At 43.9% G+C, this 24,644-nt stretch overlaps 1 protein-coding gene across 1 annotated transcript in view; it reads right to left on the bottom strand.

The window, feature by feature from the left end:
* Nucleotides 1–24,644, bottom strand: part of TBXAS1 (thromboxane A synthase 1) — a 142,624-nt gene that overhangs the window by 65,642 nt on the left and 52,338 nt on the right. The window contains exons 4-5 of the mRNA XM_008528330.2: nt 14,794–14,890; nt 2,472–2,588 (exon numbers count right to left, since the gene is read on the bottom strand). Coding sequence (XP_008526552.1) covers nt 2,472–2,588; nt 14,794–14,890 — 214 coding nt within the window. The remainder of the gene's footprint in view (nt 1–2,471; nt 2,589–14,793; nt 14,891–24,644) is intronic.

Raw genomic sequence — 24,644 nt, 5'->3', positions numbered from 1 at the left:
TGGACTCAGCTTCTTCCGGAATCAGGGATGCATCAATCAAATTGTCACTCGTTCTCTATCTCTCTGTATTATCTCTGGTAAGACTTAAGACAAAAACCAATTTTATTTGAAATAAAAATGTGGATTCATAATATAATGCTGGTTTTAAAGTAACTTTCAAGCATTATTGACCAAGGCAGCCTAACACCCACACAAACAAAGCCAGTGCCATCCAGAGCTTCTGAATATTAAAGACGCTTACAGACCCAGGTGGTAAAGGACTTGGGCTGCCAAGGTGCTAAAAGAAAAAAGCCTTAGAATTCCAATGGAAAACAAATTTTTATTTCAAGAATAAATTCTGAAGGTTGATAATAGAAGCCCAAAAGCTACTTACAATTTCAAAAAGGACTGGAGGCATTGATATTTCAAAGCTATTTCCAGGAAAACTGACTCAGGCGCCCGCAACCAAGGGGCATGTAGGCTCCTGTCGGTTCTCCGAGCTTCCCCGGCTCTGCCTCCTCCACCCCACGTCACTGTGTGCCTCATTCTCCCCTTTGTGTCTTTGTGACCTGCTTTTTCTATTTCTATATGTATATACTTGTGACTCTCTAAAGAAAAAGCCAACAGTTAGCCGCCTCCTCTTATGTAATGTTTCCTTGTCAAAATCATTTCCCTTTTATGTTTCTTTTATCTTAGTCTTAGCATATATCCTTACGTAGCAGCCTTCCTGGTTCTTTGGTTCTTCATCCATCCATCCATCATCCATCCATTCATTCAGCAAATCATTACTGAGTGCCTAGTGCCGTATAGTTAACAAGAATTTTGTATTTCCTCTGTCTAAAACCTGTTTCCATACCTCAGTTGGTTCCAAACTTAGGCAGAAATTAGAGGAGTGTTACTTCTGACCTCCCTTGGCTTCCTCAGGGACCCCACTTGCCCCACTTCCCTTCTCCCCCAACTCCAGACAGCCCCCGGGACTGTCCTAGGAGCCTCGGAACTGTCCTAGGAGCCTCGGAACAGCGAGTGAAAATCGCGTGGAGGTAAGAGAAGCGAACAGAGAGGTTAGGAGTATTCTGGAGCTGGATTCTAACCTTTACTCTGTTGCTTACTAGCTGTGTGACATGGGACGCGTTACTTAATCTCTCTGTGCCTCGGTTTCCTCATTTGTGAAAGGAGAGCAATAATAATAGTATTCCCCTCACAGGAATGTGGTGAAGATTAAATGTGTTAATACAAATGGGAAGCCCTTGGAGTAGTCCCTGACACAGAGTAGGAGCTGTGGGGTGTCAGTTGGTGCTGTAAACCCAGCTCACCCTCGGCCCTCAAGTACCAAAGGCTACTTGTGGAAACGTGAATCAAAACCTCATGGAAGGATCACTGGTTTCTGAGTGGATGGGATTAATTATGAAGTGTGGGACCTCTCCTCTTCTGGGGGACTTCAGAAGATTTATAGGAATTAAGCAAGACTGTATGGGGGAGCGTCTTGAGTTTAAGCTAAGTGTAGCTCTCACGTATTGAACTCAAGACAGGCCACTCCGAGCCCAGGCATTCTGGAACAGCTAGACATGGTGGATGGCTCTGGAAGGCACACTGGGAATCTGGGACTCAAACGGAAGCAGTCCCTTAACCACTTCACATCAGGAGGGCTCAAGTGCCCACTCCTGGGTTGTTCGAGAATTCCGAACAGACAGCAAAGCCAGACCAGCAACTGAGGCGTCGCCAGTGAGGATCAAGGTGTGGGAGAGCTCGGCAGGGAGGCAAACAGCAGGTTTTATTTGTACAGCTGGTGGAGAAGGGAGGGTCACTGGGTGGGGGAAGGAGAGCGCCCAGGGCCTTAAAGAGCTTCTTGTGGATGAAGCTCTTTCCTCTGAATCAGCTGCAAAGATTAACCTGGGCTTGCCTGCCCACCTAGAGTTCTGCCAGGAAGATCCCTTTACTCCTCCCCAGTAACCCACAGCCATCTCTTCCCTGTTCCAGGCTTGACTCACAGCTTGCCTTAGTTTCAAGCTGTTCTCTGGTTCCTTGCTATGTAAAAGGTGCTTCACTGTTCAGAAGCATCCTCATCACCTGTGAGGTCGTCAGAAATGCAGAATCTCAGGCCCCACCCCAGACCTGCTGAATCGGAATCTGCATTTTAACAAGATCCCCTGGTGATCGTTATACATGAAACGATGAGAGGAGCCCCTCCAGTTTCTCTTGGGTGCCCCCAATGACTCAGGTAGAGTATCAGGACAGAGAGGGAATGCCATAGTGGTTGCTGACTCACAGGTGATTCCTGGCAGCTGGGGATGTAGGAGGCTGGAGAAAGGGAAGACACTCCAACACAGTATCCTATGCTTTTTGCATAACAGAGAGGTTCGAAGCCCTCTACGGGCAAGGCATTTTGATGTGCCACTTGCGTTAGTGACGCAATGTGAACCAGCCCTCCATCACAATTTGGAGAGAAGAAACCTGCTCCTTCAGGAAGACAGTCTGCATTTCTTGTGTCTTACCTCATTCAGCTTTTCAGGACTCAAAGCAGAAGTCAGGACGCTTCTGACCTCTTCCCATCTTTTGTCACGTAAAAACAGGATGCTGTTGGCTACCGGCTGGGACTCCAAACCCGATGCCTGGTGGAAAGTGACAAGCAGAGGGTTAAGACAGAGGAGAGCTACAGCCAGCTTTTTTTTTTTTTAAGATTGGCACCTGGGCTAACAACTGTTGCCAATCTTCCTTTTTTTTTTTAAGGATTGGCACCTGGGCTAACAACTGTTGCCAATCTTTTTTTTTTTTCTGCTTTATCTCCCCAACCCCACCCTGTACACAGTTGTATATCTTAGTTGCAGGTCCTTCTAGTTGTGGGATGTGGGACCCCACCTCAACGTGTCCTGACGAGTGGTGCCATGTCTGCGCCCAGGATCTGAACCCTGGGCCGCCGCAGCAGAGTGCATGAACTTAACCACTCAGCCACGGAGCCGGCCCCCAAAAGCCAGCTTGATGGCAATATAGGTCCATGACAAACACTCTGATTAAAGTCCACCAATGACCAGCGAATTAGGAGGTTTCTCTCGCAAGGACGCAGAAGAAAAATGTAATGGCTCATGGGTACTGATCTAAAGATTCATGGCTGAGGACCCAGAGGGAGCAGGTGGGTAAGCTCTGCTGGCCCGGTTCTACCCTGTTACAATGTGGTCACCACTGTATAAATAACTCAGCAGCTTCTGTGTGTTCTGCAGCCCCTCTACTGAGTGAGGGTTCCCCGAGGACCCAACAGCAGGCTTCTGGGTGTGGGCTAGGCTTGCCTGGGCTGGAGCTTCACGTCTGAACTTTGTAGCAAGAGGTTTTGTGTGGCTGGACGGGTCAGGTTGGTCCGGGAGCTAACAGACTATATGTCTGGGTCCTTGGTGTGTGTGTGGGGGGGGGGGGGTGGCAGAAAAGGGGGAGAGTTGGGGCGGAGGGGTAGGGGGACAAAGGAGAGTCCTTCGGAAGCATATCCCAACAAAGCTTCTTCCAGGAGAACTCCTGTCAGGATCTTTCTGTGTTCTTCCATTCATTTATTCATTCATTTTTCTCATTCAACAAACATTTGCTGAATGTCTAATATATGCTATGTAGTGTTGAATAAAGAAGACATTGCTTTGGGCTGCATGGAGTTGATGGCTGATGGGGAAGCAGACAGTAAGCTCATAAACTAGCAAATAGATATCATTACCGTTCATGAGAAAGTGCATGTGTTATGAAGGAAGAAATAGGGAGAAGTGAGACAATGATAGGGGACTAAATGGTCAGGAAGCATCTCTGAGGAGGAGATATTCAAGCTGAGTCTGGTAGACTGCAAAGGATGAGGTCTCCTCATCTCTTCTTCTCTGGCCATTCTGTTCCTTTCTGAAAGCAGCTACTCCCACCAAGAGGTCAAAACTGGGGCCCCACAGCTGGTGGGAGCACCCCCAGCCCCAGGGCTGCAGGGTGTGGGGAGGCAGGGAGGTTGGAGCACCAAGCACCCTTCAGAACCACCTGTGATGTACGGTTTCGCTATTTCTTTTCACTGCTTTAATTATAGTTGAAACATGAAGCCAGCCATCATAATTCAAAAGCCTTGTAAAAATTCCTATTTAGAGGAAAATTATAATTTTCTGATAAAATATGAACACTCAAAATAAGCTATAAAACATAACTGCAAAGTATCTACGGGGGATTTAATTATATATTATAACCAAGTTGCTGGGATATTTTTCTGCAGAGGAGTACTTCTCTATATATAGAAAGAAATGCTTTAAGAGTGCCATGGTCACTATATAGAATTGTAGTTTTATGGAATTTTTGGAACATAACCCATTTGTTTAGGTTCCAGAATCAAAGGAGGAAATCATACATTATGTATATTTTATACTCGCAAACGCCCTGTCTTAATGCCATGCTATGTGTAATAAAGCATTTCACTCCAAGGAAAGCTGGGTGATGGTTTATGGGGTTCTGATGACACAGAATAAATTAGAGGTAGGAGCAAAGATTGGCTGGATTTTGTATCTGTCCTTCAGACCTAACTATTGGATCCCCAATATTTTTTATCTTGCATCTGGAGGATGAATCTAGCCTTCCATGCAATACGTCAGCAGTGCCCTCAGATGTCCCCCTCACCAACCTGCCATGACAGTGCTCTCCCTTCAGCCTCCAACTTCCACTAGAATTCTCCATTTTTTACGGGAAAATTTGAGGGGCATTGGGTAAAATAATGTTTTCCTTTCTAGATGGTTTAAGAGAGAGAGCAGCAAATTGGTCATTTCCGAAGAGCAGTCGGATGGTGAGAGAACATGACATAATATCATAGAAAATAGTTGTCAGATTTCAGAATGTTTGGCTGGGAAGAGAAGACTTGGAAGATCAGATAATGGCACTAGTATGTGCTCAAAAAATATTTATCGAATGCGTTACGTGGAAGAGGGAATTAGGGTGTTTTTGTGACCCTGAGGGGTAGAACTGGGGTCAATAGTGGAAGCTACAGGGAGAAGTCTAGCTCATCGAAAGGAGAACTTTCCAGAGTCAAAAGTAAGAATTGTTCAAAGATAAAATAACCTGCCTTGAGTGATGAGCTCCCCATCGCTGGAGACCATACCCCACTTCTTGGAAATTCTGCACAGGAGACTTGGGCACCCAGGGGGTTTGGTCTAAATGTCCTTCAAGAACTCTTCCAACCCTGGGACTTTGTCTCCAGGAGACTACTCCAGGTATGTTTTTTTTATTAGTTTGTCTACACATATATCTATTTTTAGATTGTGGCAAAATACACATAAAATTTACTATCTTAGCCGTTTTTAAGTGTACACTTCGGTAGTATTAAGTACATTCACATTGTTGTGCAGCCATCACCACTGTCCATCCACAAAACTCTTTTTCTGTCCCCAAATTGAAGCTCTGTGCCTATCGGTTACTCCCTGTTCCCCCTCCCCCAGCCCTGTCCACACATAATAATTGATTAGATTCACTGAGTGATGCCTTGGAAGGTACAGATGACTCTCCTCTGAAGGACAGAGGGACGGGACTGGGAAATTTGATGGGGACCGGACTGTGGGTGTTGGGGCAGGAAGGGAACACTGGTCTCAGGAAGGAAGAGCCAAGGAAACAGGGCTTTACTGGTCAGACTCTGGTCAGCCTAGCCCTGTGTCCCGCGTCTCAGAAAAGGGACCTCCAATCACTCTCGGGCTGGGGGGTTCCAGGCTGCAGGCCATAGCCAGTCATGAAATCAGTGTAATGGGTGGTAATCAGCACTAAAGAAAGAAAAGAAATAGAAACAAGAAATAGAATGGAGTAGAAAATACAGAAGAGTGTTTCACAAAGTTAGAGTAAGTATTTTGTTATTAAATTTTTGTTCAAGATAGCGGGGTGTGTGTTAGAAAGAGTGTGTGTATGTGAGTGTGTATGTGTGAGTGGATGAGAGGGTGTGTGAGAGTGAGATCACGTGTGTGTGTGTGTGTGCATGAGAGAGGATGTGTGTGAGAGCATATGTGTGTCTTCTGTGTCATGATGTGAAATGTTTCTTACTATAGGCTACAGTCAAAAAAGTTTGAAAAACCTATTCTAACGCACACCCCAAACCTAGGAGTCATCCTCTCACTCAACTAAAATCCTGTCCGTCACAGTGTTAGCAAGCTGTGAACATTTATTGAGCAGCCACTGTGTGTCAGGCACAATGCTGGCACTGAAACTATCAAGACAAAGAATGGAATTCTTGCCCTTAAGGAGCTCACAGATGACTTGGAGGGCGGGAATGGGGTGGTTTACAACCAACATTTGTTGATCTTACGACTAACAAAGTGCCTTTCACATTAGTCCATTAATTTTTTGATAACTCTTCAGTAAGTAGGAAGCACTGTCCCGATAAGCAGTGATGGTTCAGGAGCAATCTCGTGGCTCCCCTGCTAAGCTTCCCTTGGACAGTTGAACATGTCTGTCTTTTCAATTAAGATCGCTTAAAATAGAATCTAACTTCTTATTAGACTAGCTAAGCATAAACTTTAAACTTTGAAGAATTATACAATCCTGAGGAGCAAGTTATTAAAGAAAACCAATACCTCGGCATTCTGTGCTCACATGAAGACAGCAACCATTTACTAGGTGTTTATCACAGGCAAAACCAGTGATTCTCTGCTGACCTGGTGGAGCCACATAGAACCACTGACTCTTCCCAGCGTGCTGCAAAAGGCATGCAGAGCATTTTTGTGATAACTGAGTATGCATGTTGTTATGAAAAAGGCATAAGAGGCATAAAAGAATATGAAGCCGTGGCCAAGAAAAGTTTTCTTGTGTCCTGGAACATGCGAGAGTGTTGACTCAAGAGCTGTCTGATCTCTATGATGCCTTGGCAGGGCAGTTAAGTTCTCCTCAAACAGCCACACAGAACTGCAGGTAAGAGGTCTACAGAGAGAGGTGCTTTTAAAAACTCTGAGAGACGCTGTTATAAATCGGTGGTCATGATGTGAGGATTGCTGAGTATGTCAAGTAGGCTGCAAAAATATTAATATCAGAAAGTATGCAGTGATCACAAAGAGGCCAAGTCCGCTGTTGCAAGCTTGCTTTCTGATTCTCACTCAACCTTGCACACAGGAGGAAGCTCCAGGCACCACCTGTCTCCCTCCTCACCTGGGTGTGTGAAATGTCCGGCACTGCCCCTCGTTGTATTATAATCAATGAAAACTCTAGAATTCTATCACTTGGATAACCCCAAATTCTATACTTGAGGACATATGCTATTTTCAGCATATAACTATTGCTCTCTGGTTGTACAAAGATTTCAACCAAGCAGGGCTTATATTTTGGTGTTTTGAAAGAGTAAAATTGTTCTGTCCCCACTGGACAATTTCCACCCATTCACCTTTGCGCTTAGAAGATGATCATAAAAATCATACAATCTTCCCTTCCCCTCCCAAGTAAGGTGGTGTGGCATGTCCGTAGCTCAAGGAGCTGGCTCAGGGGGCCCATAGGGGCTAAACCCAGCTCAGGCTCCGTCTGCCAACTCGGCATCAGCTGGTGGAAGGGGGGCCTCTTCTGATTTGGTCAGAGGCGTGCAATGTGCTCTGGCAGCTCTGCCTGAGAGAGTGCCCAGCAGCTTACCCACCAAGGAGGAAGGAAGCACAGGCTTGGAACTGTGCTTCCATCCCAGCGTGCCTGACAGCGTGGGTCCTTCCTTACGGGGAAGGGGGTCAGGGGCCTGGTTAAATCTTCTGGAGAAAATCTTCAACAGCTCTCAGCAGAGTTTCTTGCCAGAAGCAACAGTCAGGAGGGACAAAGGTGTCCCTGATATAGTGCCTGTCACTCTTAGGAGAAGAAATTCTCCTGATGGGCCCCAAGAGGGAGCCTTGCATCTGAAGCTGAAAATGGCTCTCTGGGATGCTGGTGGGACTCCATGGTTTACCTGTTGGCACCGACTGCCACCTGAACTGGGAACCACGTGGTCAGCTAGTCTGACGCTCATATTTTACACAAGAGGAGATTGAGGCTCAGAGAAGTTCAAGGACTGGCTCAAGTTACACAGCTAGTAAAAGGGAGCAAATCTGGAATCTGGTTTCATTTCTTTAAATTTAAGCCAAGTGCCTTTCCCACACTGCTGGGCTGTGACTTATAAGAGGGAGAAGATGGAAATGGAAAGGGTGTTATAAAAAGGAGATGAGAAGGAGAGCTGTCACTTGACTTCCACGGAATGGTCAGGATTATAAGCATTAAGAGACCAGAATTGCTTCTATGGCTCATTTACTGTCCTGTCCTCAAAATTCTAGCGGTTAATCTCCTAGTTGACACACCTATTTCCACTTCAGCCACCACAAGAGTTAGGGAGAGGAGGTATAAATATAAGAACAAGATTTTACTTATTTTTTTTTAAAAAAATATAAAGATGGCTTCCTGCTGAACCAAGGGTCTAGGAAGACACAAAATATGAAATCATTTTCAACAAGATTTTGAAGTTTAAAACAGTTCTGCCTGGCATTGACAGAAGAACGTCTGGGCAGTCAGATCAATACCACTTAGCGCTATTCCTGCTTTCCTAAGGCTTCCCGAGGCCTCCGGTGCCTTTCAAGATGTTAGAGTTCAAATTTACCTACAATGTCGAAAAGGGGAAGCGAGGTTTTTGTACAGATCAAATGCTCTTCCTGGGATCTAGCTTTTTTAGGACCAGCCAATATCCAGACATGGGAAAAGTAGGTGAAAGAAGAGCCTGCGGGGGGCTGGTATCCCACCGTCCTGTCACTCGGGGACTGCCCTGGGCAGCCCATCCCAGGCTTAGAAACTTCCAGCTTAGGCTGGAGGGTTTCCTGTGCAGAGCACAATGTTTCACATAGAACAAGGAGAGCTGCCTCCAAATAGGAGGCAAATGCGGTTGCACTCCTGAGTTTCTGGTTCTCTGCCGTCTGCATGTTAAGTAAGAACCCCCGCCTCGCTCAGAGCTGTGGACCCATCCTGTGGTTGACCCTTCTCAACAAACGCAAAGTTAAAAAAGAATTCAAGGTTTGACGGAGGTGGCTAGAGCGTCCCTAAGTCACGCACGAAAACGATTCTCGCAACGTTAAGTCTTACTGCTCACATTTGAAAACCCGCATGTTTTAGTTTACTCAGTGTTTTAGTTATATCAGAAACTCTAGGTGAGCAAGTTTTCAAAAGCTGTCGGTGGATGGGGCTGGCCCCGTGGCCGAGTGGTTAAGTTCGCGCGCTCCGCTGCAGGCGGCCCAGTGTTTCGTTGGTTCGAATCCTGGGCGCGGACATGGCACTGCTCATCAAACCACGCTGAGGCAGCGTCCCACATGCCACAACTAGAAGGACCCACAACGAAGAATATACAACTATGTACCGGGGGGCTTTGGGGAGAAAAAGGAAAAAAATAAAATCTTTAAAAAAAAAAAAAAAAACAAAAAACAAAAGCTGTCGGTGGAGAGGTACCAGCTACAGGGGTAGGGGGACAATTTTGTGGCCAACCTGCCGAGGCCCCCTCTCTCCTCAGTAGATGCCAGCAGGCAGGTCCCTGTGGCCCCAGCACAGGTGACCCGACCCCCCCCCGGGAGCTCTGAATGGAGTCTTCCTTGCTGGGGAGCTCTGCGATGAGCTGATACATGCCTGTTCTTCTCCGCAATGGGGTGCTGCCACACATGCAGACGGTAATCAGGTTTCCAGTGACTAATTTGCCTCAGAACTTTTCTTTGCCAGAGCTGAGGGCTTTGTGGTTCCACAGGAACTCGTCCTAAGATTCCAACAACCATGTGGTGAGAGGATGAAGGCAGCCCTTGGAGGGGCTACATGTGGGGCAGCCAGGCACTGGGTTTTTTTTTGCTTCTGGATAAAACCACGACCGAATCCATCACATGGCTTTAGATGTGACTGTTGTGAGTTGATGGAGTGGCTGGACCTGTGCCTGGAGAGGTGACCCCTGTGTTGCCTGTGAGGACCTGAGGGCTGGCACCCACACCCCACACACATACAGCCACTACCACCTTCCACCTCCACTCCACGTACAAGCGGTGGAACCTGGAATGGGCATGCCTGCAGCCTGACCCACTCTCCATGCTGTTATTTTGGACCAGAACTCAGAGCTCCCCACAGCAGGTTTAGTGACTGGACACATCCTCTCCGTGCCCCCATCCAGCTAAACCAGTCTGCCATGGGCCTGAGACCACTGTCCCTCTTATCACCCTTCCCACAGCTTCCCTGACTCCCGGCCTTGAGCGGAGGCTGGGAATCAGAAGTCCTACTGCTGCTTATGACCATTTCTGCTGAGTCATACGGACCCGGCTCCTGTTTCCTCAGATATTAAAAAAGGAGCTGCCCCCATGGCTTCACTGAGAACCCAATGGTAACGGGAGATAACTAAAAATATCTAAAGAATAACCAAGTCCTGAGATACTGGGACAACTGAGGTTCTGTGAAGGCTAGGAAGACTGATTTGGGTTTAACGGTGAACTGTGGTTGCACCACCATGAAGGGACTTCAGGAAGTGCTGAGGGCCCTGATGGAGGCTCAAGGAGTCCATTGGGAAGGTGGGCAAGCAGGAGCAGAGATGCTGCACAGAATGGAGTGCTTCAATAAGTGTGGACAGGAAAGCGTGATGTTAGAACTGCCACACTGGATCTGACCCACAGTCTGTTCAGCCCAGTGTTCTGGAGTTTGAAAAAATACTTCATTCAACAATTTTGTGTGTGTGTGTGAGGCAGATTGGCCCTGAGCTAACATCTGTTGCCAATCTTCCTCTTTTTGCTTGAGGAAGATTGTTGCTGAGCTAACATCTGTGTCAGCCTTCCTTTATTTTACGTGAGATGCCTCCACAGTGTGGCTTGATAAGTGATACTAGGTCTGCGCCCAGGATCCGAACCTGTGAACCCCAGGCTGCCAAAGTGGAGCATGCAAACTTAAACACTATGCCACTGGGCTAGCCCCTTGTTCAACAACTTTTGAATTCAAATATTTGCTCAATACCAATGTATGTCAGGGAGTTTCCCGTGGTGTCACCCTACCTCCAGCCAGTGTGCTCCGTCAGTCCCTCATGGGATGCTTACAGCTCACATCAAATTTCAGAGCTGAACCCAGCTTCCCACAGGACAGCCACTCTCCACGAGGCTGTCAAGGACACCCATGCATCAAGCCTGGATTTGTGAGCAGAGATGGGTTCTCACAGTCGGAAAATGAAGCCATGCGTTATTTAAGTTCCCTCTCACTTAATGTATCAAACTAATATGCTGAGGTATTTTCTGTATCACAAGGGACCATTTGGTAAAAGCTTGCATGGAGTAAGCGTTTAATGTTTACTGAATGAATGTATAATAAAGCCTAATCGCGGAACACTTAAGTAAACACGGCTTATTAGAGGGAAGGCCGCATGGAGTTGGTAAGGAGAAATCACGCCTCACTAATCTCCTTGAGTTCTTAGAGCAGATAAATAAGCATATGGATAAGAGGGAACCACAGAAACCAATTTAATTTGACTTTCAAAAACCTGTGAGAAAATCCCACTCTAAAGAGTGTTTTTACAAAATTGAGTCACTAAGGATTGTTTTATCATGAATATGGAATTGGCTTAAAGACGATAAACAAGGGTAAAGATAAATGGATACATTCCCAGATGGAAGATGATAAGCATGGGGGTTTCCTAGAGATTTTTGATGGGTCTTTTTATGTGTTTATGAATGACCTGGAAGAGGGAGAGTATATTGAATCTCCAGGTTCAGGTAATACCCGGTTCTTCTGGGGAGAATGTCAAGTTGATGGAGATTCAATTCAGTTTGAACAAGAATATACTAGATACTAAATGGTAGTTATCTGTTTGGCCCACGGGGTATAAAAAAGAAGTACAAGCCTTAAAGAGCTAATCAAGTTAGGGTGAAAGGCATACCTTCATTTAACTGTAAATAGTAGAAGGCACAGTGGGATCACTTGTGAAAATAAGTGATGCGATGATAAATGCTGTAAGAGTTCAGACAGGGGACAGTAAATATGGATCGAAGCTTCACGGATGAGGCAGAATCTGAGGAGAGCCTTGAAGAACAGCTAGGGTTTAGATGGGTGTGGGAGAGGTGGAGGATCTTGTTAACAGCAGCCAAGGCACGTTGAGTGCGTGTCTCTCCCGCTTCTAAGGCAGGGCTTGTCTGCGTGATCTCATTTAGCCTCACAACAGCCCAGTAAGGCAGGTCATATCCTCATTTTCCAAAGGAAGAATGAGAGGCTTCAAGAAGTTAAGTAATTCCCTCAAGCTCATCTTGCTAGTAAATGCAAGACCCACTGTCCTGCTGCCTCCAGTTCTAGTGGGAGTGTCAGCGTGAGCCAAGGCACAGGGGCAGGGCTTTCCAGAGCAGGTTACAGAGAGAATGGAGGGGCCTGTCCAGCTAGAGCGACGCTTATATTGGGGAGCAGTGAGAGCTGAGGTTGGAGCATATGTAATGGATCTAAATAACAGATCCCCTTAAATCTCATCTGGAAACTAGAACTTTATCCTGCGGGTACTGTGTTGAGTGGAAGAAGGAAATTGGAACCATATTCTGGAGTTTGGGGCCTACAGATTGTCCAAGGGGTGGAGAAAGTAAGGGAGGACAGACAAATGGTTTGGAGGAGAAATTGACTGAAGCTAGGGCAACTTTGTTTTGTCTCCCCTGCTTGAACATGTGTGTTGAGTATATGTCTGCTCCTACCTAGCACGTTAATTAGAATGCAGCCCTCTTCCAGGTCAGCTGTTGGGGTCTCATGCCCTGGTGACATCCTGGGTGTCATGTAAGGAGACATACGGCTGCCATATCTCATCTCACTGCCCAGGGATTAAGGCCTGCTCAAGAACCATGGCAGGTTCTCCGAGTGCCTTTGCTGCCCACTCGGACGCGGCTTGGTGGTCCAGGCCCTTTGACTCACTGGCTTCCCCCACTGCTTTCTTTTTTTTTTAAAGATTTTATTTTTTTCCTTTTTCTCCCCAAAGCCCCCAAGTACATAGTTGTATATTCTTCGTGGTGGGTCCTTCTAGTTGTGGCATGTGGGACGCTGCCTCAGCATGGTTTGATGAGCAGTGCCATGTCCGCGCCCAGGATTCCAACCAATGAAACACTGGGCCGCCTGCAGCGGAGCGCGTGAACTTAACCACTCGGCCACGGGGCCAGCCCCTTCCCCCACTTCTTTAATCAAAATTCCTTGCTGAATCTGCTGGGGCAACAATCTACAACTGCATTTAATGGTCAGACTCAGTCTCTAAGACTTCGACACCACACAAAACCTTTAGGGGCCTTTGAACAGAAGAATAACATAATGTTTGGGGAAGAGAACCTAGAGGCAGCAGAGAAGTCATTAAATTTCTACAGTTCCTTCAGCCCTTCTGACGTGATGGAGTTAGCAGGCGAGGCAGTCATCCTTCTCCAGGTCACCTCTTTGTGGTGGTTATGTGGTGTCTGGAATTGGGCATGATGCTCTGGAGCTGGAAGATGAGCATGTTTTGGGTGAGCAACTAACTACTCAATGAAACCTTGATAATCTAGAAAGGTCACCTGCGGCAGTTGTTATAGTAGTGGCAGTAAAAAGAGCCCTGGACTTGAGTTGGGAGATGAAAAATGAACCCCTGCTCTTCTTCCTATTAGTCGTGTGATCAGCGTTGTTACTTAACCTTGCTGAGTGTTAGTTTCCTTGTCTGTAAAATAGAGGTGATAGCTGTATCAATCTCATAAGTTCTCGTGAAATTTAACGAGAAAAAGCCACTCTGGGTGGCTCAGCCAGAAGAGAGTGCAGGGGGGCTATGCTAATTAAGACAGCCCCAGGGATCTCCCATCTAATAAGCCGTCCTCTGTCCCCATTCTGGACGGCGCAGTGTCTCCCATCATAGTAGCACTCACCACACCATATTGTCCTGTCCTGTTTGCCTGTCTGCCTCTGTCACTAGACTGTGAGCTCCTTGAGGGCAAGACTGAGTCTTCTTTCTCTTCATGATCAGCACCTAGACAGTGCCTGGCATATGGCAGGTGTGCACAAGTTTACCAAATAACCAAGAAAAGAGCGAAGACATTACCTACTATGCCTTTAAGAATGGAAGATGAGTTTAATTTGACCAAAAGAAAAAACAAAGTTTGGCACATAGTGATTCTCTGAATTCTCACAAGCAAGTGCTTATTAATTCACTTTGGACTCTTTCCAAGAATCAAGATAGAGGTTATTCTTCTGCTTTGCTAGAATTCCTATCTCCCTATTTTTGGAAAATATGGACGACACTGTCCTCTGCCACTTGCTGTCACCTCTTCCATTCTTTGGGATTTCTCATCAAAGATAAAAAGGATATGTACTTTCTAAAAAAGATGGAATATGCACATCCTCTAGTGGAGTGGAGATTTGAACTGACATAAGGGACCCTCCTTCAGGCTCCTCCTGCTACCTTGGGACGCATTTCCCTGTAATATGGTTTGTCTTCCCTTTCTGGCCTTAAGACTTTTATACTGTCTGGGAAAGATGTAAGTGCAAGAGGCTCAAAATGTTGCTTTCCCTTTGGCATTTATTAACTTTGCTCAGTCTTCCTCAGTCACTTGACCTGTGCCCTCTGGATTCCTCTGGCTTTGAACACAGCTTTAAAAAACCCTCCTGGTTTTAGCGTTTTTATTAGCCATGACTTCTCTTGAGCTTTAGCTTTCTTGAAGCGTTTCTTAAATGTAAATGCTGTTCTTTTGTACCAGTCCTGTACATCTCTTTTGAAAACCTGAACTCACTGGGGAGCTCAGTTTTGAGTTGAACTGATCTAACCCCGATGAGAGGCCCAATCACGTTCCTGTTGGATGGTATCTGTGGTGCTTGCATCTTAGAATGATTCCCCATCCATCCATATGCAAAAAGAAAACTACATACCATTCTGTTGGTAAAGTTACTGAAGTTCTCAACCAACACCTGCTTGATCATGTCTGGCTCAGAGATGACGATAACCATGCGACGACCAAAATAGTACCTGGGAGGAAGAAAAAAAATCACTTTAAAATGTGTTGTATTTATCTACCCATTTCTCCTTTCCAAAAAGAATTCACAGTGGCCTAGAATGAAGGATAAAAGATGAAGAGCAAGTAAAGATGTGGAGAAGAAGAGGAAATACATGTGCTGATCATGAGAAACAGTATAGCTGTGATGATCTGACATCAAATTTCATTCCACAAACATTTATGGATTCCCACCTTGTCCCTGGAGACTCTGGGATGAATAAGACACAGTCCCTGCTCCTAAGGAGCTCGAAGCCTGATGGGAAAGAGATCTGTAAATGTAAACACAGTGCTAAGGAATTCATAAGATCCAGTAGTAAGACCAAGAAGGAGAATGGCAGAGGTCAGCATTGTCCATAGTTTCCAAAAGTGGAGAGAAAGACATTCTAGGAAGAGAAGACTCATAACTTTTGTATTGATTCTTAGAGAAAGTCTAAAGTGAGTTAATAAACAGATGCTTGCGAGAATTCAGGAAAGATTAAACCTGTTGGTGAAGGACTGAACATCTCGTTGCCACACCTATATCTGAAGGAGCTCTGTGGATACTGATGACATTTATGAAGAGATGGAGGAGAAGATGAGCCAGTCAGCTGGTGGTGGTGAGCTCTAACCAGAGGCAATGCTTAAGGACATGTCTTGTTATATTTGTTAAAGTACTGAGGACATAAAAGCAGCCAAGACGTAGTCACAGCCTTCAAGGGTCTCACAATCTGGTGGGAGTGACAATTGGAAAATCAGCATACAGTGTGACATCTGGCAAGCATGGGTGACATTGGAGGCACATTCAACTCAGTGCTTGGAGAAGAGAGAATGAAGGCTTCCCAGAAGCTACTTCCCAAACTGAGTTCTGAAAGATAAACTGGAGTTAGTCCTGGAGGAGGGTGTACCAGGCAGAGGAATCTACTGTCCAACTGTCCAGGGATGAGCCTGCTTGAGGAACTAGGAGTCCTCGGCCATCAACTGCATAAAGCAAACCAGAGTGATGACCAGTGGGTCCACTGCATCATGCCATGTTTTTAGTGTGTGAAATTATACTTTCAGGGTGTAATTTGACGGCTGCCGTATCTAGCTCAGAGCAGTAAGGGACAGATTTTAAAGAGTAAAGTCACAAGACATGAAAACAACAAAGTTTACTCCGAATTCCTAGTTACTCGGAACTTTTCGTAAGCTAAAAATGGCTTTAATTTTATAACTCCTTTCCTTCTCACTGTCTACGGGAAAAATATTTGTCTGGCGCATATTAGGCACTCAGAAAATATTCGCCTGAGTAATCACATTTTCCAAAGCTGTTGGGGGAATCTTTGGGATACAGGAATTCAATGGAAGTGGTAGAAGGAAAGAAATGATACTAACTAGTTTTTTACTGGTTTTGACCAAGCAGACCAAAAAGAACCCAATGAAGCCATAAACCAATGCTTCTATAAAATTTGTGAGGAGTGTCATGGAATCTTTTGAGAATCTAGTGAAAGCTGTGGACATTCTCCTAAGAAAAGTGGACATTGGCAGCATTTTGTATACAATTCAAGGCGTTCTTGGACTCCTGAAGCCCAGTCTAAAGTAACACTTCTCAAAATTAAAATATGCTTAAAAGTCACCCAGGGTTTGAAGAAATAATGGCTGAAAATTTCTCCAATTTGTCAAAAGACATAAACTTACAGTTTCAAGAATCCCAAATAGGAGAAACTCAAAGAAATCCATGCCAAGACATATTATAATTAAACTTCTGAAAATAAAAACAGAAAAAAATCTTGAAAGCAGCCAGAGAGAAAAGATGTATTATCTATGAGGAATACCAATTTAAAGGACAGGAGATTTCATATCAGAAACCAAGGACGGGGCTGTCCCCGTGGCCGAGTGGTTAAGTTCGTGCACTCCACTTCGGCGACCGAGGGTTTCGCCAGTTCTGATCCTGAGCACGGACCTTGGACTGCTCATCAAGCCATGCTGAGGCGGCGTCCCACAGAGCAGACCCAGAAGGACATACAGCTAGAATATACAACTCTCTACTGGGGGAGCTTTGGGGAGAAGAAGGAAAAAAAGAGGAAAAAAAACGAAGATTGGCAACAGATGTTAGCTCAGGTGCCAATCTTTAAAAACACACACACACACACACACACACACACACACACACACACACGGAAGCCAGAAGCAATTGGCACATATTTCACATGCTGAAGAGAACTGTCAATCACAAGTTCTATATCTGGTGAAAACATCCTTCAAGAAAAAAGAGGAAATAACAACATTGTCACATGAAGGAAAACTAAGAGAATTTGTCACTAGCAGATCTACTCCTTAAGAATGGCTAGAGGGGCTCTCCAAACAGAAGGGAAATGAGAACAGAGAAAGCCTGGAACTTCAGAAAGGAAAGAAGAACAACGGAATGGGTAAAATTTATACATTATCCCTCTTATGAGTTTATTAAATTACACTTGATGATAGAAGCAAAAATTATAACACTATCTAATGTGGTGTTCAGTATACTTAGAAGAAATACTTAAGATAAATATATTTAAAAATTAATAAAGGAAAAGGGATCAAAATGGAAGTAAGGTTTGCCCATGTCACTAAAAGGGATAAAGCATCAATATCAGTAGACAGTGACAAATTACAAATGTATATTTATGCAACCACTAAGAAAACTATACAAAGTGATATACAAAAAATTTTTAATGTCAGAATCTAAAAAATGTTCAAATAATTCACAAGAAGGCAAGAAAAGTGAAACAAGAAATAGAGGAATAAAAGAAAACAAACACATTACTATATTATAATTATAAATATAATGAAATAATTAGATAACATATCAAAATTGGTGGTTGCTGGGGCTGGCCCCCGTGGCCGAGTGGTTAAGTTCGTGCGCTCCGCTGCAGGAGGCCCAGTGTTTCGTTGGTTTGAATCCTGGGCGCGGACATGGCACTGCTCATCAAACCATGCTGAGGCGGCGTCCCACATGCCACAACTAGAAGGACCCACCACGAAGAATATACAACTATGTACCGGGGGGCTTTGGGGAAAAAAAATAAAATCTTAAAAAAAAAAGAAATTGGTGGTTGCAGCTAAAGCAAACAGTGCTGAGAGAGAAATTTATAGCACTAAGTACTACCCTAGAAAAGAGGAAAGATCTTAAATGAATAATCTAAGTTCCTTTCTCCAGAAACTAGAAAAAGAAGAGCAGAAAAGCTAAATCAAGAAGAAGGAAGGGTATAAAAAAGAAAAGAACAGGCATCAACGAATTTGAAAACAGAAAAACAATAGAAAATTAATGAAACAAAAAACTAGTTCTTTGGGAAAAAAGTCTGTAAAATTAATAAACATCTAGCAAGACTGACAAAGATAAAAAGAGAGAAGATACCAATATCAGGAATGAAGTAAGATGTCACCACAGATCATGCAGCCATTAAAAGGATAAGGGACTACTACAAATAACTTTACAGCATTAAATTTGACAGCTTGACAACTACAAACTACTGAATCTCAAACAAAATAAAATAAACAACCTGAATCCTGTAACCATAAAAGAAATTGAGTTCATAATTTTAAATTTCCTGGAAAAAAATCTCCCAGCTCAGATGGTTTCAGTGGAGAATTCTACCAAACATTTAACAGAATTAACACAAAATAAAAGAAGAAGGAGCACTTCCCAACTCAATTTGTGAGGCTAGTATTACCCTGATATCAAAACCTGAAAAAGACAGTACAAAAAAAAGAAAGCCATAGACCAATATCCCTTATGAACTTAGGACATGAAAATCTTCAACATAATATCCGCAAATCAGATCCCAAACTCGATCAATATAATCTGCCATATAAACTGCATAAAAAAGAAAAGCTGTATGATCATATCAGTTGATGTAGAAAAAGCATTTGATGACATCCAGCACTCATTCGTGATAAAAATTCTCAGGAATGGAGGGGAACTTTCTCAACTTTATAAAGAGTATCTACAAGAAACCTACAAAAAATAACTAACATTATAGTTAATGGTGAAAGACTGAATGCTTTCTCCTAAGATTGGGAACAAGGCAAGGATGTCGACTCTCACTACTCTTATTCAACATAGTACTGGAAGTTCTAGCCAGGGCGACAATAAGTCAAGGAAAACAAATTAAAAGCATATAGATTGAAAAGGAATAAATAAAATTCTGCCTAATTTCAGATGACATGATTGTCCACATAGAAAATCCTAAGGAATAAAAAAAATCCTGGACTAATGAGTCCAGCAAAGTTGCAGGATTCAACATCAATAAACACACATATTTAGCATTTCTATATACTAACAATGAACGTGTGAAAGCCAAAATTAAAACAGAATTCCATTTACAACGCTGATGGAAGAAATCAAAGAAGACCAAAATAAATGGAGAGATATGTCATGTTCATGGATTGAAAGACTCCACATTGTAAAGATGTCAGTTCTCTCAAAACTGATCTATAGGCTTAATGCAATTCCTATCAAAGTCACAGTAAGAATTTTTGCAAGCCTAGAAGAGGTTATTCTAAAATTTATATGAAAAGGCAAAGGACTTATAATAACTAAATCAATTTTGAAAAAGCAGACTCAAGCAGGAGGATTCATTCCACCAGATTCCAAGACTTGGCTACACTAGTCAAGACTGTGTAAAATTGGCTGAGAGATAAACACATAGATGAATGGAACAGAATAGAGACGCCAGGAATAGACCCACACAAATATCCTCACCTAATTTTTGACAGAGAAACAAAAGCAAATCAATGGAGGAAGGATAATCTTTTCAACAAGTGATGCAGGAGCAATTGGACTTACATAGGCAAAAAATGAACATCACACCTTATACAAAAATTAACTCAAGATGGATCATGGACATTAAATTAAAACACTAAACATGGACATTAATTAAAACATTAAACTATAAGCCTTTTATAAGAAAATCTTTGGGATCTAGGATTAGGCAAAGAATTCTTATACTTGACACCAAAAGTATAATTCATGAAACACAAAGATTGATAAATTAGACTTCATCAAAATAAAAATATTTTACTCTTTGAAAGACCTTCTTCAAAGATAAAAAGACAAGCTATATACTGGGAGAAAATATTTGCAAACCACATATCTGACACAGGACTTGCATGTGGAGTATATGAAGAACTCTCAAAACTCGACAGTTAAAATACAAACAATTCTATTAGAAAATGGGCAGAAGACATGAACAGACATTTCACTGAGCAAGATATACAGACGTCAAGTAAGCACATGAAAAGGTGTTCAATATCACTAGCTATTTGGGAAATGTAAATTAAAACCACAATGAGCTATCACCAGACATCTATTAGAATGGCAAAAATAAAAAAAGAAATCAAATGCTGAAGAGCGTGTGGAAAAACTGGATCATTCATACATTGCTGGTGTGGATGTAAAATGGTACAGCCACTTTGGAAAATAGTTTGGCAGTTTCTTATAAAACTAAGCATGTACTTACCGTATGACCCGCAATAGCACTCTTGGGCATTTGTCTCAGAGAAATGAAAACTTATGTTCAACCAAAACATGTATGTGAATGTTCATAGTAGCTTTATTCATAAGAGACAAAAACTGAAAATAACTCAAATGTTCTTCAATGGGTGGATGGTTAAACTACGGTGTATCCATACAATGGAACACTATGCAGCAATAAAAAAGGACAAACTGTTGATACATGCAATGACTTGGATGAATCTCAAGGAAATTATTTGAGTGAAAAAAAAGCCAGTCTCAAAAGGTTACATACTATATGATTCCATTTATATAATGTTTTTGAAATAACAAAATTATATAGGTGGAGAATAAGTTAGCTTCCAGAGGTTAGGAATGGGGTTAGTGATGTGTTGGTGTGGCTATAAAGGGTTGCTCTAGAAAGCCTTGTGGTGATGGGACAGTTCTGTATCTTGGCTGCAGTAGTGGTTACACAAATCTACACATGTGATAACATTACACACACACGAATGATAAAATCTGAATAAGCGTTGTGGCTTATACCAATGTCAATTTCCTGGTTTTGATAACGTACTCTAGTTATGCAAGAGGTTACCACTGGGAGAAATTACCATTGGGTAAAGGGTACACAGGACCTCTCTGCACATTTTTTCTCAGCTTCCCGTGAATCTATAATTATCTCCAAAAAAATTTTTTTAAGTTACCTGGGAGCTTAATGAACTACGGAGTCACAGCTCTGCTCCTCACCAAGTCAGATCTAGGAGCTTAGGAGTCTGCATTTTGACAGGCTTTCCAGATTCCGACGCCAGAAGACTAATCCTGCACTCTGAGAAAGGCCGCGCCAAGGCAGGGGCTTTCAGCCTCAGTGGCAGGTCAAAACCATCTTTCGAGCACCCAGAAAATAATGATGCATGGCCCCACCCAGACCTACCTGATCAGAGCATCTGGGGTGGGACCCAGCCCCCTCTAATTTTAACAAGATCCCCAGGGGGATCCTAATGTAATTGACGGTAACCAGGTTGGGGACCCACAAACCTCAAATTAAAAACCCTGCTCTATATTTAACCAAAGTGCATGCCCATTCTCATTTCCCTAAATTCTTAGATCTAAAAGGAAAGCGTTTCCACTGGGGTGCCAACATATTTTGGTAATATATTTGTATTGATTTAGTTATTATCAAAATAATTTTATACATAACCTGGATTTTCAGAAAACCAAAATAATACTTCTACATTCAAATGAAAGTTGTCCTTCCAAGTGGTCACCTTGGGAGTCTTTGTGCTTTTTTCTAGTAATATTGCTCACGCTAAAAACAATTTTGTCACAATTCCTTTAGAATTGCTTCAGAGCTGGTTTATGAACCTCGTGAGAAAACTGGCCCCATTTTACATGTAAATTGTGTAATCTTGTGAATTTATATTTACACACACACTCATAGTTTGAGGAGCTCCTGGAAATATCTTGAACAGAGAAACATGTAAATGAAGCTGTTTTTTTCAGGCCTTCCCTTTGGGTGCGGGGGATGGCCCCACTGGTTTTGTCTCCCTGGCCCTCCTTAGGGAAGCACCCTCCCCCATTCTTCACAGTTCTTGAAGATCTGTCAATGATAGCACCCTGTCCTTCTGGTCATGGGGATGGACTCACCATCCAGGCTTGGCCAATCCTAGTATCTCATCTCCTTGGCAACAGTGACTGGTCCACGGGGTGGACACATGACCCAGTCAGGGTCAGTCAGAATCCTTCACTGGATGTATACATGGAGGCTGTGAGGGGGTAGGGGGAGAGCTCTGTCTTTCTCCTGGAGCTGCTGAACTAGGAATATGTGAATCCAGGGCTGTTCGTGGCCATTTTTCTACCACATGGTGAGACCTGTCTGCAGAAGGAGCTAACAGGGGCAGGCAGATTTAAGACATCAGAGAGAGTGTTGAGGAAATACAAAGTCTGGTTCAAGGCTCTACCTCCTGCATCTTCACTGGATCCTCCAAGCTAAAGTTAGTGTGTGTGTGTCAGTTCGTTTGAGTCAGGTCTCTATTATTTGTAATCCAGAAGTTCTAACTAATATGGTCCCCCTTTTCCTTCTCAACCTTGTGAATACTGGATGCCATTCTGCCTCTCAAAACATCCTCCCCCAAGAGGATCTGATCTCAGTTTTGTACCTTGGTGTGAATGTTTGGTGATGTCTTACTGCTTCCTGAGATGGAGTGGTATACTGCAAAGCAATACGCACTAGAGCTCAGGAGGCTGGATCCGGGATCGTCCAGCCCTGCACCTCACTCAGACAGCCCTCGGGGGCAGGTCCCGAATGCCCTGCGCTTCAGCTTCCTCGCCTCTGAAATATGCGAGTAAACTAGGCAATCTCTGCAGTTTGCTGTAGCTTTAAATCCTATAATTGCTGTGAATTAAGAAGGAGATTAAAGTATGATATTTGAATTTTAAGTCTACTCTCCACAGGGTGTGAAGGAACTTCCTATATCATTGAAGTATTTGAATGGGTCGAGGACCCTTCTCAGAACCTTTGAAGTGACCGCAGTTATGAGTGTTAATTGAATGTTTCCTGCCTGCCAGGTCTTGTGCTAAGAGCATTGCCTGGATTATCTCACTTAAGCCTCATAGAAAATGGATGGGGTAGTTATTATACCCACTTTTCAGAATAGGAAACTGAGACTTAGAGAGGTTAAGTTAGTTGCTGGGACTTGACCCCAGTCTGACAGCTGCCAAAGCCTGGGCCCCTCACTGCTAACCACACTGCCATCTACTCAACAGACACTCTTCTCCCAGGTGGGCCCTGTCTGCGGAGCAGCTCCAGTGCTGAATAGGCGTGCAAGAGAAAACAGCCCGACCTCCAGCTGTGCAGACTGTGTCTTTTAAAGGTGGAAATTCAGAGCAGCTTCTTGTTTAATGGACCAGAAAGCCCCAGCCCAGTTACGAAGGTAAATTCTTGCTTCCCTCTACCCCAAGTGTATACATAGTCACCTTTTGGGACAAAAAATTCTTAGCCAGTTATTCATTTAAATTTATTTATGCACATAAGAATTTGTTTATCCAACTCCAAAGCACCTGGTTGAAGAGGAAATTTAGGCAAATCAGTAAAGTATTGTGCAGACAAAAATAACACTTGCTTGACTTGTTTAATTAGCAGTTTTCTTTTTGTAAAAAAACCTGACCAGTCAGTTCAACAAAAATAGTTCACAACTGCCTTCCAGGAACCAAGGCAGGGTAGACTGCTGGTACTAGCCTATGGCTGGCCCTGTTCCAGAGGGGCTGCCCCTGTCAGGGGCGAGCGAGCTATAAAGGCTGTTTACTGGGAGGCACCTACGGGCGCAGCCACAGAAGGATGTCCAAGCTACACAGTGGAATAGAAAAGCACACTGTAACATAGCACGTATAGTTGTGGAAATAAGTAATAGTCTATCTGACTATTACTTCGTTCATTCAATAAGCATTTATAGAGCACATACGCTGTGGCAGGCACTGTGCTGGGTGTGTTAGTAACATCCCTGGAAAAAATCGAGAGGAGTCTAGAGGGAGATGTATTAGACAGGGCGCATATCTGGAGGACTAAATTGTGGGGGACTTTGACTTGTCATGTTGTGTGTTTCTTTAATGTTCCAGTATTTTATAATGAGCGCATGTGACTTTTGTAATAAGAAAAAGAAAGAAACCAAGGGATTTCTCAGTGGATTGGCCTCACAGACTGGTCTGTCAAGAGTCTGGGTGGGGGTTGGCCGTGGTGCAGCTGCCAGGGCTCGGGTTCAAGGTCCTGCCCTGTGATTTAACAGTGGTGTCCCCTTGAGCAAACCACAACCTTCCTGAGCCCGTTTCTTTGATGTGTTCCTTTGAGGGTCAGATGAGAAACACGAGGATGATTTGTCCACAGTGAAATTTTAGGCAAATGCTGGTCGTGATAACCTCCCCATCAGAAGTGAAGGGCCCTGCACACCCCGGCAGGTGGGCCACACTTGAGAGGTCATGCTGACACCCCCCCACAGACACACACATTTGCAGAAGGGGTCTGAACGTACGTCTGTCTGACAGCGCAACGGAGAAGGTACAGCCTGTGGAGTCCTGGGGATCTGTCCCTGCTCGGCTCATTGAGGCATCTTGCTATCCAACCTGTCAGTGGATCAGGGGCAGCTTCAGTTAGCTGAGTGGCAGAGCAGATTCCAGCTGCTAGGGATACTTTTCTTGAGGAGCCAGTGACGGAGTCACAGGCCCTTGGAGTCTGGAGGTGCCTCCTCCGACTCCCATCTGTCACTCCGAGCAGGGTGTGCCCTTCT

The sequence above is a fragment of the Equus przewalskii genome, chromosome 4 (genome assembly GCF_037783145.1).
Source record: "Equus przewalskii isolate Varuska chromosome 4, EquPr2, whole genome shotgun sequence".
Lineage (NCBI taxonomy): Eukaryota > Metazoa > Chordata > Mammalia > Perissodactyla > Equidae > Equus > Equus przewalskii.
The sequence above is the reverse complement of the archived record's forward strand: the minus strand, read 5'-3'. Positions and strand labels throughout refer to the sequence as shown.